Here is a 16,611-nt window from a genome sequence, read left to right as displayed (position 1 = left end):
CTCAGAGGTGACAGTAATCCTCAGAGGTAACAGAAACCCTCAGAGGTGACAGTAATCCTCAGAGGTAACAGAAACCCTCAGAGGTGACAGTAACCCTCAGTGAAAGTAAATCTAAGACATTCTCTCACTACCAAACACACAGCATGACATCTTCCGCTCATCTTTCCAATCAGATTTTAGTGTGGCACCACCGTCACCCTGAAGATAGTAATGCATTTTTGGTTACTTGATTGAATTAACAGCAACAGGCATCAGGCTCTGCTGTTTTAAAAAACCCAGCCAGCGATCATCCAGAGCCATTCATCTTTTCTCCCTCATTGGATTATGTGAAACAGTTCTCCCAGCTCGTGTAACCACATTAACCTATGAGGAGAAGCCCTGCTGTCAGTTGCTGCGAGGCGGCTACTTACGGAAAAAGCAAGCAGCGCTTGAACAAATGGTAATCAGGCGCCACTGCCTGTATACGTGTCCTAACACATGTACACACGTCCATACAGAGGACCAAGCAGCAGACGGATCCCCACCTGCTGTCGACACTACATACACAGAGAGGTTGTGTACAAAAGACACACCAGTGACTTCTGTCAGATCTCTGACTTCAAGTGGCTTCATGTGTTTGCATTTTAATTAGAGTCAAGCAGGCACATGGATATTCCTGTAAGAGCTTTCATTATTCATTTAGTCACCATGATGCTGCGATATAATGTGTCACTGTCAAAGCTAAACTACACAAATCAATATCCTTTATCCTCATGCAGGTAAGCACACACTGTGTGTGTGTGTGTGCGTGTGTGGCTTTATATCAACTTACTGACTGAAAATACAGATTCATGCAGACGATGACGGAGCATTTTACTTTTTCAGGATCACTTCCCTTGCACAAAAGGAAAAGCAATTCTGACAGAGACAGAAAGTCGTATTTGATCCCATGGAGTGAACTCCTTAACCCAGTGCTTTTTTGACAGTCCTTCATAATAGGGCTGGAAGCTCAGTTTTTCATTATTCCTCTCTGGGTCAAAAGCACATGCCAAGGCTGGAGGAGGGGAAAAAAAAGTTTCATACACAACCTGCAGCCAAACCCAGCCAGACTTGTATAAATATTGATGAGTTAAATATTTCATGTTTACGTTCTTTGAGTGCCCCGGGTGAATTTGATATTTGAGAGAGAGAGAGAGAGACAGAGAGACAGAGAAGCTTGGCGGTGAGAACACAGCTGAGAGTCCCAGATCAGTCAGTCGATCAATACGCACCGCTGAAGCCTGGGCTAATTAAAGGATGACGAACACGTCTGACGTTTCAGTCTCCTAAGATTTTACCAGGACTATCAACGTGGCAGCAGGAGACTGAGTGATGGGTACAGATGAGCAGAGAGCTTTCAGTGTTGTGGAGGCACAGCGAGGAAATTGTTTTTCCTTAGGTCTCACCTTAGGGACGGCGCCAACACGAATACTGTTGATGAGTGAACACTCGAGCACCTGGCCTTCCTGCAGGAGAGATGCACAGATAGAGAGGGAGGCAGAGGGTGAGGGAGGAGGGGATGACAATAAGTAAGGGGGACAGACGGGTGAAAAGACAAACATGTCTTAATCTCATTAGCAGCAACACCTTTCAGGTCCTGAAGTTATTCATTCTAAACATTATATGACCTTAATATGAGTAATATCTTTTTCAACATCTAAAATTAACTTAAGTACATTAAAAATAGTGGTTATAATAGTGATGAAGTCTTAATGTTTGTGAGTAAACCTCTGCTGGATCAACTTCAATCCCCTGCATCCTGATGATGATGATGATGACAGTTTGTTTGTTGAACAGGTTTTGCCATTAATACCATTTCAAAACCAAGGACGTGGGTAGATCAAAGGAATTTTCAAGTTATAACATTTCCTCACCCGACATTGATGAAGCCCCTTAAAAGCTAATTTTTGTTCCATCAAACTGTACATTTACATGGGTTTTCAATTTAAAAAACCTGAGCCATTTGCCTCCCTCTGTGCTCAAACACACAGACAAACAAACCACTGCATTTGTGTTTCCAAAGCTACTGAACACGTCATAAGAGTTAAGTGGCGTAAGAATAATTCTGGCCGACATGTGGGAACCAGAATTGGACTGAAGATGAGATTGAGATTTGTACAGGGTCATTAAAATGTGCTTTTTTTTCATCTTACACTAAAACATCAGAAACATCATCAGTAATAGATTTGCCTTTGGCTTCACTACATAATCAACTGGCTGATTAATGTGATGCTAATGATAGATACACTTTAACCAGCTCTGACTCCGCTACCTGGTAAAATGTTATGTTTCAGTGAAACTAGTTTCAGAGGTACTGTGTGCTTTAGTTCAACAGCGTGGATATTCTGAGTCCTTTGTTATATTAGAGGCTTAAAGAATATTGAGTTCTGAAAGTCAAACAGTGAGCTGTATAAATATTCATTCTCTAACTATTTTATATATTAAGCCCCAAGACATTTCAAGATACCGTCTCCTGTACATTAACATACATTATATTATCAGACCCTTTAAGTTTATTCATTGCAATAACTCCATATAGAAACTAAAAAATGAATGCTATCAGACCTGACTGAGGCAGCATTATGTGTATAAATTGGCAGCACAGGGGTGAGTGTGGGCAAGAAGCATTTATCCCATTAAACAGCAGTAGAATGAACTTGTGAAAGCTTCCATAGGTGCTTCTTTGAGGAGCTGAAGGCTTGATCAGCGCTGTGTGAACTCATTTGACAACTGTTTGAATGTAACATGTGTTTATATAAGGGCTGCCAAAGTTAACGCGATAAAGTAATTTAACGCAGTTAGCGCAAGTTTGTTTATTTCTGGCGTGCGCTGACCTCTGACATGAAAGCCAGAAATGATCTGCGCAAAACAGTCACTTGCCTGAAGTCGGTCAGATACTGAGATAGTAACTGAAGATAGAGAGAGGTGAGGGATGTTTGGCGGACGGTTTCATTTTAAAAAGATGCATGACGGAACCAGGGATAAAACAAAAGTTCTATGCAATAGGACAACTACTTGGGTGTCACGGCACACTTTATTGACAATGACTGAAGTTGGGATCCTTTGTCATCACTGTCAAAAAAACAAATGTGCAACTAATTATGAATTGGATGCTCATTCATTTAGTCATTAGAAGAAAAGCAAACATTTAATCTAAATGAACACATTTCAAAATGTGAGATTAATTAGTTAATTTAATCTATTGACAGCCCTAGTTCTATTTATAAATTATGAGTGTTAAGACACTTACCCTTCCCTCACTCTTCCAGGTGATGAAAAAGCCATACTCATCCACCCTCATATGACAGCTGGGCTCAAACATGTACGGGTCCTGCAGAGGAGGGGAAAAAAAAAAAAAATATATATATATATACATACACACATATATATCTATATATGTATGTATGTGTATATATACACGCACGCACGCACACACACACACATATATAAATAAAGACATGACCCTTCATCAGCCACAAGCTTTTATTTGACATTTCACAACATTCGACAGTCAACTTATTTCACACACGAGAGACTTATACTACCAGAAAAATGCATAGCACTAACTCATTTCCAAGAAGTACCTGTCTGCTTAAAGGACACACGTTTACACACATGCAAAGTACAAACATATGAGCCCATGTACGTTTCGTGCAGAGGCTACGAAACCTAAAGCTAAGGCAAACACAAGCTAAAGTAAATGTGACAGCTATCAACTGCTGAATGCAAACATCATTTGACTGTAACACACAGTGCTGTGCATTTAAAACAGGAGACAAACTCTCAGCACTCTCAAGAACGTTACATGTGCCTGAAAAGCTTTTAGAATTGTTTCGGCATGTTGATTATTCTACTGCACACAGACACAGTAGCTCTACATTCTTGTTGTATACATCAGCTGGTATACAATATTATGTGTTAAAACAGAACATACTAAATCAAGTTATACATAATTTAATCCAGTGGATGAAAGCTGCATGTGTGTGTTTATCCACTTAACATCACACACACAGACACAAGTCATTAATTAAAGGACAATGTAGCCTGTGACACAAACTGCAACAAACAGGACTGTTATTTGGCTGCTCTCTTTACTGTCCCATCCTGCTATTCAAAACCACCACAAAATCCAATAGAACAATCCTATTTCCATTTAGCAAATAGTGAGACGCCGTTAAGTGCAGTTAAAAGCTCGACTCGCTCTCATCTGAATTACGTATGACAGAGGATACAGTTGCACGCAGTGAAGAAGCCGACTGTATGAAAGCAATGGTCCCAAATGAGCCCTAACGGTTAAGAACGTACAGGAGGCTCTTGTAAAGATAAAAGGTTTATGGGAACACTCCGTTCTTCCACACGCAAAGGAACAATTAGCTGAAGACCTGACCATCTCTTGGTGGACAAAGACAGACAGATAAATACTTCTTGTTATGGTTGTCCAACTCTCATTCCACATTCTTTATATACATTCTTTCCCAAGTGCCTGGGGAAGTGGAGGTCAGCGCGTGTGTTCATTTTCTTCTTTTGTTTCCTCAATTTCAATGAACTTTGAACCACACACACACACACACAGCCCAGACTATTTGGATTACAAAAGTCAAATGATTGTGTTGTTGGTAAATATGTGTTAATGGGTTTCTGTTACTGCAGCATGTATTAAAGGGAGCCAAGCAACTTACACTTATTAAAACTCTACAATGATACAACCTTAACTCATACAGCCTGCCTGGTTCATGGAAACAGGAACTGTTTTTTGACAAACTGGTGCTCAGTAGTGAATGACTCAAAGCCTGCTTTAGTTTTTTTATAGTGGAAAAATGTATTAGGTATAACATTATGTTGCCTCAGTCAACTTCACGGTGCTAGTTTTTCTCATCAATGACTGGTTTTGGTTTGTCAAAGTCACTAATCTTAAAATCATAGGTGATCAATAGCCTGTGTCGTACTTACAATGATCACAAATTATGATGCTGCATCACAATTTATTAAAAAGGAAGTGATGAGCATTTTACAATCTGTTTAAGTTCTCTGTCGTCATCACCCGTCAATAAATGGCGGTTTAGTCTCCATGGAAACCAAACCATCGGCAAAGATCTTAATCATAGCTCCCGGATTACCTGACCATCAGTGAGACAAGGAACGTAACACACAAACCCCCACTCACACCCATGCACACGCACGCACGCACACACACACACACACACACACTACCTGTCTCTACCATCTGTCACTCAGTGGGGGTTCCGTCAGTAGAGGTTTTGTGGAAAACAAAAATCCATGCTGTTTACCATATTTGTATTTAGAATGTGTGTGTGTGTGTGTGTGCATATATCCAGGCCCATGGGTGGGTGGACTCTTGGCATACGTCATTTCAATCACCACAGATGTCTCCGACAGGCTTTGTTTTTGCAACAACTGAGCAACAGCTTTTTGTACTCAGTAAACGCTAAAAACCCCAAAAATACACAATAACAACACCCAAAAACACAGTTTGTTATTGAACAGAGGATGATAGCCCTCGTCTTATTCCCTTTAGTGATTACTAATTTGAGTAAATTGCCAAGTAAGACGTGAGAAAAATGACTTTACCTTTACTATTTACAAATTACTATTAGCTGGTTTTACAAATCTGATTCATTAATGATAAAAAAGTAGTGACCTGGTAGATTATGTAATTTAACTTCTAAGGGGAATGGAACAGATTGACCTTATTAACATTCAGGTCAGATCATAATTAAACCTATAGAGTCTCCACAGCATGTGTGTTGGGAGATGTACAATGGCTCCTCAACACACACTGTAACACAGCACAGCTTATTTAGGAACATGTGCACAAAGGGAGGTGAGCCACATCATTAAATGATGTAAATAACAAAATTAAACACATTCAATACGCCAATGTGTTATATTGTATGCAATTGCGCAAATAAATCTCTGTCTAAATTCAGGGTTTAGGTTGCAAGCTTGGGTTGAAGGCAAAGGAAATTTGAAAATGGTAACAGGTCAGCAGAGAAAGGGGGAGGAGAAGGCCACCTGAGACATGTTACCAGTGGCACACTTAAACCCGCAGCCTACATCCAGTGAGCCAGGCTAGACCAGTCCAGACCATGTCCTGTCCAATTCCTGGCTCACTTTCACAGCAGATACACCAAGGACTTTCTTCAAAAGTATGGTGTCCCAGTTTCAACACCCACTTTGACGTGGCTCTGGATTCAATTCTGCTTTTCCCTCCACTGTTTCAAGTTTTCTTTTTTTGCCTAGGAAGGATGCTCCTCTCCTTTCTGAAGCCAATGTGAACAAAGTAGGACTGAGGGGATTTCCTGATGTGTGTAAGGGTTTGTGTAAATCTGTGTGTAGAGTCTAAAATGCTTTCCCTTAGCACGGCAAATACCTTATCTCAATGTCCAGGACAAAAAGATGCAAGGGGGTGGACACACAGAGTGAGACAGACATTTAGTGTTTTTGATAGAGTTAACCAAGACTGCACACAGATGGTCTTTGCAGTGTGATGGTCAAAACGCTCAGTGGATGAGCAGCAGACAAGCAGTCGCCACAGTGAAACATCTTAATGAGGCTGATGAATGGGGGCTGCCTACAGCTGGAGCTCCGGTCATGTGGCAGGTTATTAAGAAGACGCCTTTTCTCCATTACATGTGTGTGTGTGTGTGCGTGTGCACAAACTAATGATTGGCCTGGGGATGGTCATTAAGGTGAGGGATGAAAGTAGGACAAAAAAACCTATATCAGCATCAACAGTGTTATTGACAAGCTGACAACGCGAGCTAATCATTCATTCTCTCATGATAGTAAATGTATCGTTACTGCATCAGAAATGTCATCGGTGACATCTCAAAGCTGTCATCAAGTAGGGCTGAACAATTCAGATTTGGATTTAATTGTTCAATATTTCAATGTCAATTAAAAAATGCTAATAACCACTAAATGTTGTCTCACCCCTGCCTATAGCAGAGAAGTCAATATTTTGATGGTACCTCATGTGATAATGCTCTGTCTTGTTTTAAATGTATGTTAACAGTTAACTGACAATTGAATTAAAAATTGCAATTAGATATTTTATTTATATAACAGTTCAACCCCTGGCATAAACCTGGCATAAAGGGGTTTCAAAATGCTTATAAGAACATGAGAAATGTGGCATTCTTACCTCATCAAACCTGTCGAATGACACTCCATCCTGCATGAACTCAGGCAGGTGCCTCTGCCAGTTGAATTCATAGGACTTTGTCATGGCTGCTCACAAACCTGAGGGTGAAAAAAAGGGAGAGAAAGAGACAGAGATAAAGAATTTAGTAAAAAAACAAAAAGTCCCACAACACACATACATATACCAGCTATCCTCTTGTGTGATATAAACTACATTTCTATAAATATAAATAAATATTTACCTATAAACAAAAAAGGATTGCTGAATTCTTAAGAAAGAAAGAGAACAACGTAACAGTGATTCGGTTTTTTTTTTTTTCATTCGGCCGACTGTATGAGGTTCACTGTATTAATATTTCAGTAAGGGACAAGGGTATTAAATGAGACATTTTCCATTAACCTTGCTGAGACACATTTGGTCTTCAGCTGGTAAAATTAAGAGAGGAGGAAAAAACTAGCAATGGAATGTAAAATGGTGATGGAGATGACACGCCAGATTGGGAAATTGTTCATTAGGTCTAGAGACTGACATGACACAAATGCTTGCAAATTCTATCTATTTTAATGTTCTATATACTTCAATTTTAGTCAGTGTGACACTCACAGAAAAAGTTCAAATGGGACCAAAGACAGTGAAAGATGCAGGAAATGCCAGATTTACTGTAATACAGCAATAACACATATACAACAAGGCAGGCTGAAAGACAGTTGCCCTACTTTCATCACAGAAAAACCACAGGATGGATCTGAACAACAGAGGTTGAGCTCCACTGACAGCTGAGTCAAGTATCACAGAGTTTTTCATGTCTACTTTTTTTATCTCACACACTAACACCTGCATGTGTAATATCACGTAAGTCCGGGGGTGGAAGGGGGGGTGGGACTGTAATATTGTTGATGACACTATCCAAATATAGGCTCCTATTACGTCAGCCTCAAATGTGTCATGCGAAACTAAGGAAAAGCGCACTGGAGAACATGACATGCTATGTATAGTCTAATTGCTCAGCCAGTATTAAGTCATTATGGGAATACGCCGAGGTGTAATTCAATAGTAATTAGGTGATATTTTCACTTACAGTATTAGGATGGAGTATAACAATGACAAACCACACTGAGAAAAAAAAAAATTGCTGTCATTTTATCTCTAAAAATATGTATATGGGAAAAGAAAGAAAGAAGGAAAGAAAGAGGTGCTAGAGAAAGGCGGAGCAAACGTAAAGACGGTATGAAGAGGATCTCAAATGGTTGGCATTGGCTGGAGAGATGAAATGAGCAGAAAGTGACAGGAGAGGTGTGGAGAGAAAACAGAACAGTGGTGGGCAGGAGGAGATGGATGAGTAAAACAGCTGTGTGTGACTGGAGAGGCTGGGGAGGTTCAGAAGGAGGGGGGGATGCCTGCTTTTGACATGGGGAACACTGACCAGAGACATAAGAGGCTGCAGAAAACGGCTGGCTGGGAGGAACATACTTCATGCCCAACATGACAAGCACAGACTGCAGCAAAGGTTTGGAGATGTCTGTGGGCTGCTATGAATCACACAGTAATTCAGAAAAGGCCACACAATTACACGGCAACTATCAGGAGCTAATCTCACACCAGCATGCAGGTTTATTTTTAGATACAATTACGGTACTCTTGAAGCAGTGGGTGGACACATCGCAACATTTTGAGAACATACAATTTGTCCATTTATTTGCTGTAGAGATTATCTTATTTTATATGCCAACACAAACGTGTGATCCAACAAAAGATGCAGCAGCCAGGTCAGTACATCCAGTAATGAGCAAAAAAAAAAAAAGGGCCAACTCCATCAAAGTCAGCCCATAAACATCTGTGATATCATACCAGGGGACCATAACAGACACACATCCTGTCACGGGAATGAAAACACACATGCACACTTGCTGTGGAGATTAAGAATTGAGAGCTGGCAGTTGGCCATAACACAGACCAGTGTAAACAGGCTGCTCCCTGTCCACATTTCTCAGCAATAAACAAATCAAAATGTTAAATATTCCTAAAACTGGATTAAAATCTATTCAGATAGGACAAATTACACATCTAATTTGGACTAATTGGGTTGTGCTGTCCTGTCTGATGTTAGCCTAGATCTTGTCACTCTCGACAATATGCATTAGATAACATTTTCCTCAGCGGGATGAAATCTGTCCAATGGCAGCACGGCACACTGAGCTTCTGTAAGGCCATGCCAGCACACACACTGGGCCTCTGAGCTCCTGGACGTACGAGTGTGCATGTAAAGGAGCCGAGGGAAACTGAAGGAAGTGGGTGAGGTCCGAGCCCCCTGTCCAACCCCTGACAATGAGATAATTATTGTAGATAGGAGCCTCGTGCGGCGCACTGTTCCCAGCCTCCTCATCTAAAATGGCAGCTAGTGTAACACCCAGCGGTCCCACACCTCATAAACTAAAATTAGGCTACATCAGTCAGCCAGTGGTGGAGGGGTTGACTGGGGACACACTCATATGGACACTAGTGAACAAGAGTGAAGCACATTGATGTGCATGTGCCTAATAAGCATAGTTATTCTTCAGTGAATAATCCCAGACAACGTATGAAGCAACAAGCTTCAACATTAAAAACACACAACACATTTTGCTGCTCAGTCTAATCAAGCGACACCAGCAAAACATCATGTTTTCCTGCAATACTTGACCCACTAGAAACCATATTTTTATTATAACACCTTTCTCTAAAGGTAACATTTTCAAATAACTAAATAACTTGAGAGAAATGTGAATTCAAATGTGGGCAGTAGTGGCCTGCAGTTTAAAAGGAAGCAATTCTTGCTCCTCCCTCATCAACATCGCTGATATTTTCTATCTCTTTCTTCATCATCATGATGCCTTTTGAGGTCCTTGACCCTGATTGCAGCAATGGAGCTAGTGACCAGCAGGTCAGACTGTGGCTGCACTCTAAAATGTGCTCAGTGAAAAATATGAAAAATGGACATATAAAGAACCAGCAGTGCAGTGTTTATTACTGAAAGTATTACCTTGACAGTGGCAAGAGTGTTTTATATGAGAAAGGTCAAGAATTAAAATTATCCTGAGTCGTAAGAATTGCACCTCAACTGAAAAGAGGTAAAACGAAAGAGAAACACAAACACTACAAGTACTTTACTTCCTTTATTCATTATGTTTTTGCTGTCTCCCTTTATCGCCTCAGCAGTACAGGGGGGATATTGTTTCTGCCCTCAGTGACAAAGTCAATGTCAAAGAGTTAGTGCAAAACATAAAAGGTAATGTATATGACAGTCTTCATTTGGCAACTCTGCAAAAATGTTAATACTCTCACCATGTATGTCCAGTAAAACCAAACTTAAGTTGTGTCTTGGGTCGAGGCTGAACTAGGCTGTGCATTTGCTTTGTTTGTGTTCAGGACCTTAACTGTACAACCTGACAAGTGGAATATTACGACAGGGAAGGAGGAAGAGGCCAATGACAATTAATACAAGGCCATTTATTCTCACACCTCTTTGCTAAGCAGAGACAAAACAGTGAGCATACATTACATTTATTCACATTTAAGTGGAGTTTAGGCTAAGTTAACATCTCTGCTAGTTAGTAAACAATACTGTAACACAATACTCAGCCCACCATTACAGCTACTGTAACATTCTTTAAGTTCATTACTATGAAAAATACTAAAAACTATTTTCTTGTCTCTAATCAACAAGACATTAATGTAAGACTAAGTTAAATTATTGAATTGTCTCACCTGGCCATTTTGAGAGAAGATGGAATGGGTTTATTTTCACTCCAAATTCAGTGCTGCTCAAACACATTCTGCTTCATGCAAGTCATGAAAGTTCTCCAGTGCAGTTTCATAAATCTACATTTCCTTTCCCTCCTGGGAGTTAGGAAGAGCTGCCATCTGGTAACCAAACACTGGGAAACACCTGCTGTTTCCATGGCATTAACGAGCAGCTGAAGCCAGGTGAAAGGTATCATTTCTAATTGCCATAAGAATGCAACTCTTCTTCTGTAATTGTGAGGGTGTGTGGATTAGAGGCCCTCTGCCCTAAAACTCACATTTTCATACATTTAGTTCCATGTTAAATACGAGTAGAGCTTTGCTATTTAGATGAAGTGGTGCACTGTTCCAGTTTATATCCTTAAAGGCCAAGGAAATAGACAAAATATACACAAACATTCTCAAATATACACAACACCTCTGCTGAGAAAAGCATCCAAGTTACTTAAAACTAGTGATGTGACGTTCCGTATCGAGGCTTCGAAGCGTGTGCCGAGTAGGGGAGGGGGCGTTTCCGCGATGCGCGTATCGAGGCTTGCTTCATTCAGGGGAGGAGCCAAAAATGATGACGTCCGAAGCCTCGCTGCCCGGCTGTACCACGTGATTGCTTCGTGAAGTGGTTCAGATTTTGCGCGAGGTTTTACAGCTATATAGACCCCTCAGGCTCCATTCAAAATGTCTGTTTTTGAAGGAGAGTTGCGGTCAGTTGAGAGTTTGAATAGAGTTTGGATAGTTTGGATAGCGTTTATATAGTTTGGAGATAGTTTGGAGAGTTTAGGGAGAGAGAGAGATTTAGGAGAGTGAGGAGAGTAGGATAGGTGATATAGGATGGAGCCAGCGAGGCTCAACATTGTCCAAGTTACACAAGCATAATCTGTGCCCTTTTCCTAGTTCCATAAGCACTTTCACTGTCCTCTGCCTGATTACGCCCATGCCATTTTCAGAAAAACATTGCACAACCTGCCATATTATGATATTACCATTTTGGGAAGATTTACACACACAGAATACATTCAAAAAATGTATTAAACACATATGTACAGAAATGTACATTTTTTGTAATTCATAGTCATTTCTAACAGACAAAAATTCAATTCATCACACATTATGTGGTTCAGATACAGCTGCCTGTGATTATACACTTGGCCAGTAGGTGGTTTCGTGTGCACATGAAGCTTCGAGAAATGAACCCTTTCTCAAACCAATTGGTTCAATGCCTCATGAGGCTTCATCTCACCATCACTACTTAAAACCATTCAAAACAATCTGTATTTGTTGAACTTCTCAAATCTGCAGAAGCCACATAGTGTCAAAGAAAGAAAGTTAGTGTTTATGTTCAAAATACTGATGAAACAGCCACAAGGAGCAACATAAAGCTGAAGGAAAACTCACACCGCAAATCTAGTACCTTCTCCTACTGATCAGTGGCTGCGGGCATTTTACCTTGTCAGCTTCACCAGCTGGAACATACCACCTGCTCTGGTCAGTGCAGGGAGAGCTGTATACACAAAATATTTAAACAGCACACAATAACCAGAAAGGATTTGTTTAAGGGTGTCTGTGTTTCTGGTTAAAGTAAATTCTATATCTCACACACTCTTGATTAAATGATATTTTTAAAATGACATATTTCTTTACTATTTCACACACCCAAACCTCCCACACTCCTGAGACTTAATAATGCACAACTGTTTTCAATGCTACTGATTGAACCCCACTTGGTTACATGCAGAGTACAGGATGACAGTCGCACTGACACAGCACAGACACATTTTAAACCTGTTTGAGTGAATCCTGAGATGGTAATGAATCTCTGAAGACACTTAGACAAACAAAATATTGAAGAATAAATGATATGTGTATCCACTCTGGCTGCATTCACATGCTTTGAATAGCAGGAGCTCAGGAGTGTCACAGGTGTATGTACACAGCGACATTCTCTGTGTACATACTTTGCACACACTGCAAGGCATAATACTTTTCAACTACTGCTCCACACCAAAGTCAAACAAGCTACAAGACTAATGTCTGCTATGACAGTAGCGTGATCCTTATTCTTCACCCAGCAGTTCATGCAGTCACAGCATCTGGGCCTCTAATCTAAACTATACAAATGACAAAGTATCACCACCATGTCCACCTCTCTGTTTGTCTAGGATATTTACCTTGTCTTTCTGCCGACAGGAGTGTGGAAGTGAAGGCGTGTCTAAACTTTTGACTTACAGTGGATTATAAAATGGTCTGGTACAGAGATAGAAATGAAACAGTGTTTTGGTTCACACAACATCTATGTATGCAGGTCTGCTGGAGGGCACAGAATGACAGATATTAAAAGGTTCCCTGTGCAGAGCCCCGGCACCGTTTCTTAATGTGCCTTTACTTCAACAATGCCATCAATCTTCCTCTGCCACTATTAGGGTCAGAGCAGCCCTTGAGGCTGAAGCCATCTTAGGACACTCAAATCCACCAGCTCACCTACACTGACTCTCTGCAAAACAATTTCCTTTGGAAATGTAGCTTTATTAACACTATTTATCTCTCACAGAACACAAACGCATATTTGAGTGTTGAAAAGAAACAACTTAAATCAATGCTCTCTTTTATTATTATTTTTTTTGGCAAAATAGTCACAGAATTTCAGGACCTTACAATTATCACATCCATCTACTAACACAATACCTTGGATCCCACACATGGCTTCTCTCAGGCAGATGGTTGTTTACTTTAATTCAGAAAAAACTGACACTACAAGCATGAGGTCATACCCCTAAGGTGCTCATTCATCATAACAATGCTTTTGTAGTATTGAATAAGTGAGCAAAACATGCAGTACAAACGTGTACAGCGAGTATGATTAACAGGATTAACGCGAAAACCATTGCACCATGTCTCTCATTCCTACAGTTTCAAATCACCTTTTTATATTTTAAAACAATAATCAACACAATAAGCAGACTAAGGTGGTAAAAGCACACACAAAAGGGATATAACAAGGTTGCATTTCAGTTTAAAAAATAATAATAACTAAGACGCTTTCGACAAGTTACTGCATCAACTAATCATGACATAACATAAAACAACAAATATTTGTTTGATTTCTCGCTTCATTACTGGTTCCCACAAATTCAATTTATCCATAGCTCTTCTCGCTTGACATTGAATTGCATCTGTACAGTGAAACACTAAAGACCACTTTGGCAGACAATCAGAATTGGAAGGGATGACGCAAATGTCTGCACTGATATAAATCAGGGGTCTAGACTTTGCCCAATAGCGCAGAAACAAAATCTATGTGGTTGTTTTACAGCAGCCTAGTGTCAAGGGCACATTTCTTACTAAAAGATACTTAAGAGCCGCCTGCCACAGCCTGTTAGCGCTAAAGTATGAAATCTCTCTCTGCCTCAACTGCTCAATTTCACCTAGGGCTGGGCGAGATGGGAAAAAAAATCCTATCACAATGTACTTTTTTTTTTATTTCAACATTTTTATAGACTTATATAGTCAAACTGTGGGGTAGTAAATCCAGTTGTTGAAAATATCGTTTTATTATCATGATTTCAAGGCCATAATAATCACTCTAACCTCTCCAATGTGACGGTTGGAAATGCTTCTTTTTGACAAGGTGACTGATGTCACATGATAGTGACGATGGTGCTGCTGTATCAGAACCAAGTCTGAAACAGGAGTCCATTTTGAATGGAACTGCTTACTGCAGCAGGTGGTGCCAAACACAAATGAAAAGCAGTCCTCAAGTGCATTTAATAACAGGTCGGGCAGGGGAAGGTTGTTATACCGAGTTCAAGTTTAGCCTTTCTTCACAGCTCAGTGGTGTGTGTCATAGGCTGTTATGCACAGCAGCTGGTTCCGCATTAAGCTGCTCCACAAACACGTTCAGTTTTTTTACTGAGACCGTTCATCTGAAGTTCTGAAAATTTGGCTGCGTACTTAGATATCATGGTTATCTATCGTTATATCTTTTCCAGTTGCACTTGCCAAAGCGCGCACGGCTTACTATAAAAAACTATTCTTCCCTTGATGTTTATATGCACATTCACCCAAATCCACACCCGCAAGGTTCCAGAACTGAGCAGGGGGTTAAAAAGGATATGAGCAAAGTGAGGAAATGTGGAGAAACACAGGGATCAGATGGATCCAACTCATTGAGACAGGACACAGTAAACTAAATGAGCTAGAATAAAATAGAGTATTATGAGAGAATTGTATTTTATGTATTTGTATTTGAACAAATTATAAACTAAAAAACTTGTCATAGCTGCACAAAATGTGAGCAATAAGCCAACACAGTCCTGTTTGGAAAGTACCCTTTAGTGGAGCATTACTTTTCTACACTGATTAAAATTAAAAGTTTTATAAAAGTAGTATTTTTCAGAGCTTTGGTACTGATCCAGTCCATACTGAACAAGTTCACATAATGTGTCTACAAATAAAATAGGACTCACAGGTTTCTGCTCTGAGGAGACATTGATGCAAGATCACAGATAGACTGTAGCAATCTGGTGGTGGCAGCATTGATCAATTACATCAACATGAATTAGATTAAAGTCTGCTCCATTAAACAGAATCCAGTTAGCATTAGGGGTTTCTGTTTGCCTAAGGTTGGCTGCACATATACATTATACAGTACTCCATCTGGATCTCTATTAAAAAAGTAGAAAGTAGCCTTTAATTGAATGAAGGTCCTTAGCAAGGCGTACGTGTTCTCTGAGCTCTGAGCTGCATCTGGTTTCACTTTTTATTAGTCACTTCAGAAGGGTGGTGTAAAGGGGACAGTGATCGCTAAGTAAACATGTACTCACCTGAACAAGGATGGACATCCTGTGTGCGTGTGCTCCTGTGTATGACATGTGTGAGATCTCTCACTATCACTCTGCTCAATGCTTAACTTGTGGGACGTGCTTGACTACACAAAAGGAGTGAAATGAGAAAGGAAAGGATAAGCTAAGTGGATAAATACACCTGAATTTGTTTCTCTGGTCCCTCCAGCAGTGTGCGTGTGTGTACATAGATGCACATGCCTGTGTTATTTGTCCTCATACGTGTTTCAGTCTGTATGTCAGCCCAACGTTTGCTTTCATTAGCACTCTTTACTCCTCCTCAAGTTAACAACTGGAAAGGTATTAACCTTGAATGGTGTGTTTACTTGCAGGTTATGCAAAAGACATTTTGAACGTTGAGACCGAATTGGGGGCAAAATGCTTGTGGAAATACACAGACGTCATTCAAACACGAGTAGGTTGCCGCACTGATGTATCCGAGGGCACTTCTTAGGTTTATTGTAAATTAACTTGAGACTTCTGCTCTCTGACTAGTTTGTTTCCGTCCTATGACTCGTCAAAACTCGGAAATTAGCAAAACCATGGAAATGCCCTAGCAAGGCACAAAACTAATGTTCCAGTGGAACTGTGGCAAACTGAGAGAGCTCCCAGACACAGTAAAACTGCAGGTAATGAGTGTTTGACTTACATGAGAGGTGTTTTCTTAAGACACTGCCCATATTGGCCAACATTGTTTTTGATGAAGCAGTATAGTAATCATAATTTTAAAAGAAATAATTGACTGAATGAATGAATTCTAACCCAACCCTACAAGATACAGTGTATAATCTTCTCACAAAACATGCCAGCATT

The 16,611-nt window shown here is 40.2% G+C and overlaps 1 protein-coding gene across 2 annotated transcripts in view; it reads right to left on the bottom strand.

The window, feature by feature from the left end:
• The window catches only part of LOC131443332 (1-phosphatidylinositol 4,5-bisphosphate phosphodiesterase beta-4-like), a 62,836-nt gene that overhangs the window by 23,747 nt on the left and 22,478 nt on the right, over nucleotides 1-16,611 (bottom strand). For both annotated transcript variants that reach the window (XM_058612861.1, XM_058612862.1), the window contains exons 4-6: nucleotides 7,184-7,281; nucleotides 3,269-3,349; nucleotides 1,425-1,484 (exon numbers count right to left, since the gene is read on the bottom strand). In XM_058612861.1, the coding sequence (XP_058468844.1) occupies nucleotides 1,425-1,484; nucleotides 3,269-3,349; nucleotides 7,184-7,267 (225 nt within the window). In that variant the 5' untranslated portion in view covers nucleotides 7,268-7,281. The remainder of the gene's footprint in view (nucleotides 1-1,424; nucleotides 1,485-3,268; nucleotides 3,350-7,183; nucleotides 7,282-16,611) is intronic.

This window comes from Solea solea, chromosome 17 (assembly GCF_958295425.1).
Source record: "Solea solea chromosome 17, fSolSol10.1, whole genome shotgun sequence".
Taxonomy (NCBI): Eukaryota; Metazoa; Chordata; class Actinopteri; order Pleuronectiformes; family Soleidae; genus Solea; species Solea solea.
Note: the sequence above shows the minus strand (reverse complement) of the source record. Positions and strands in the feature narration are given on the sequence as shown.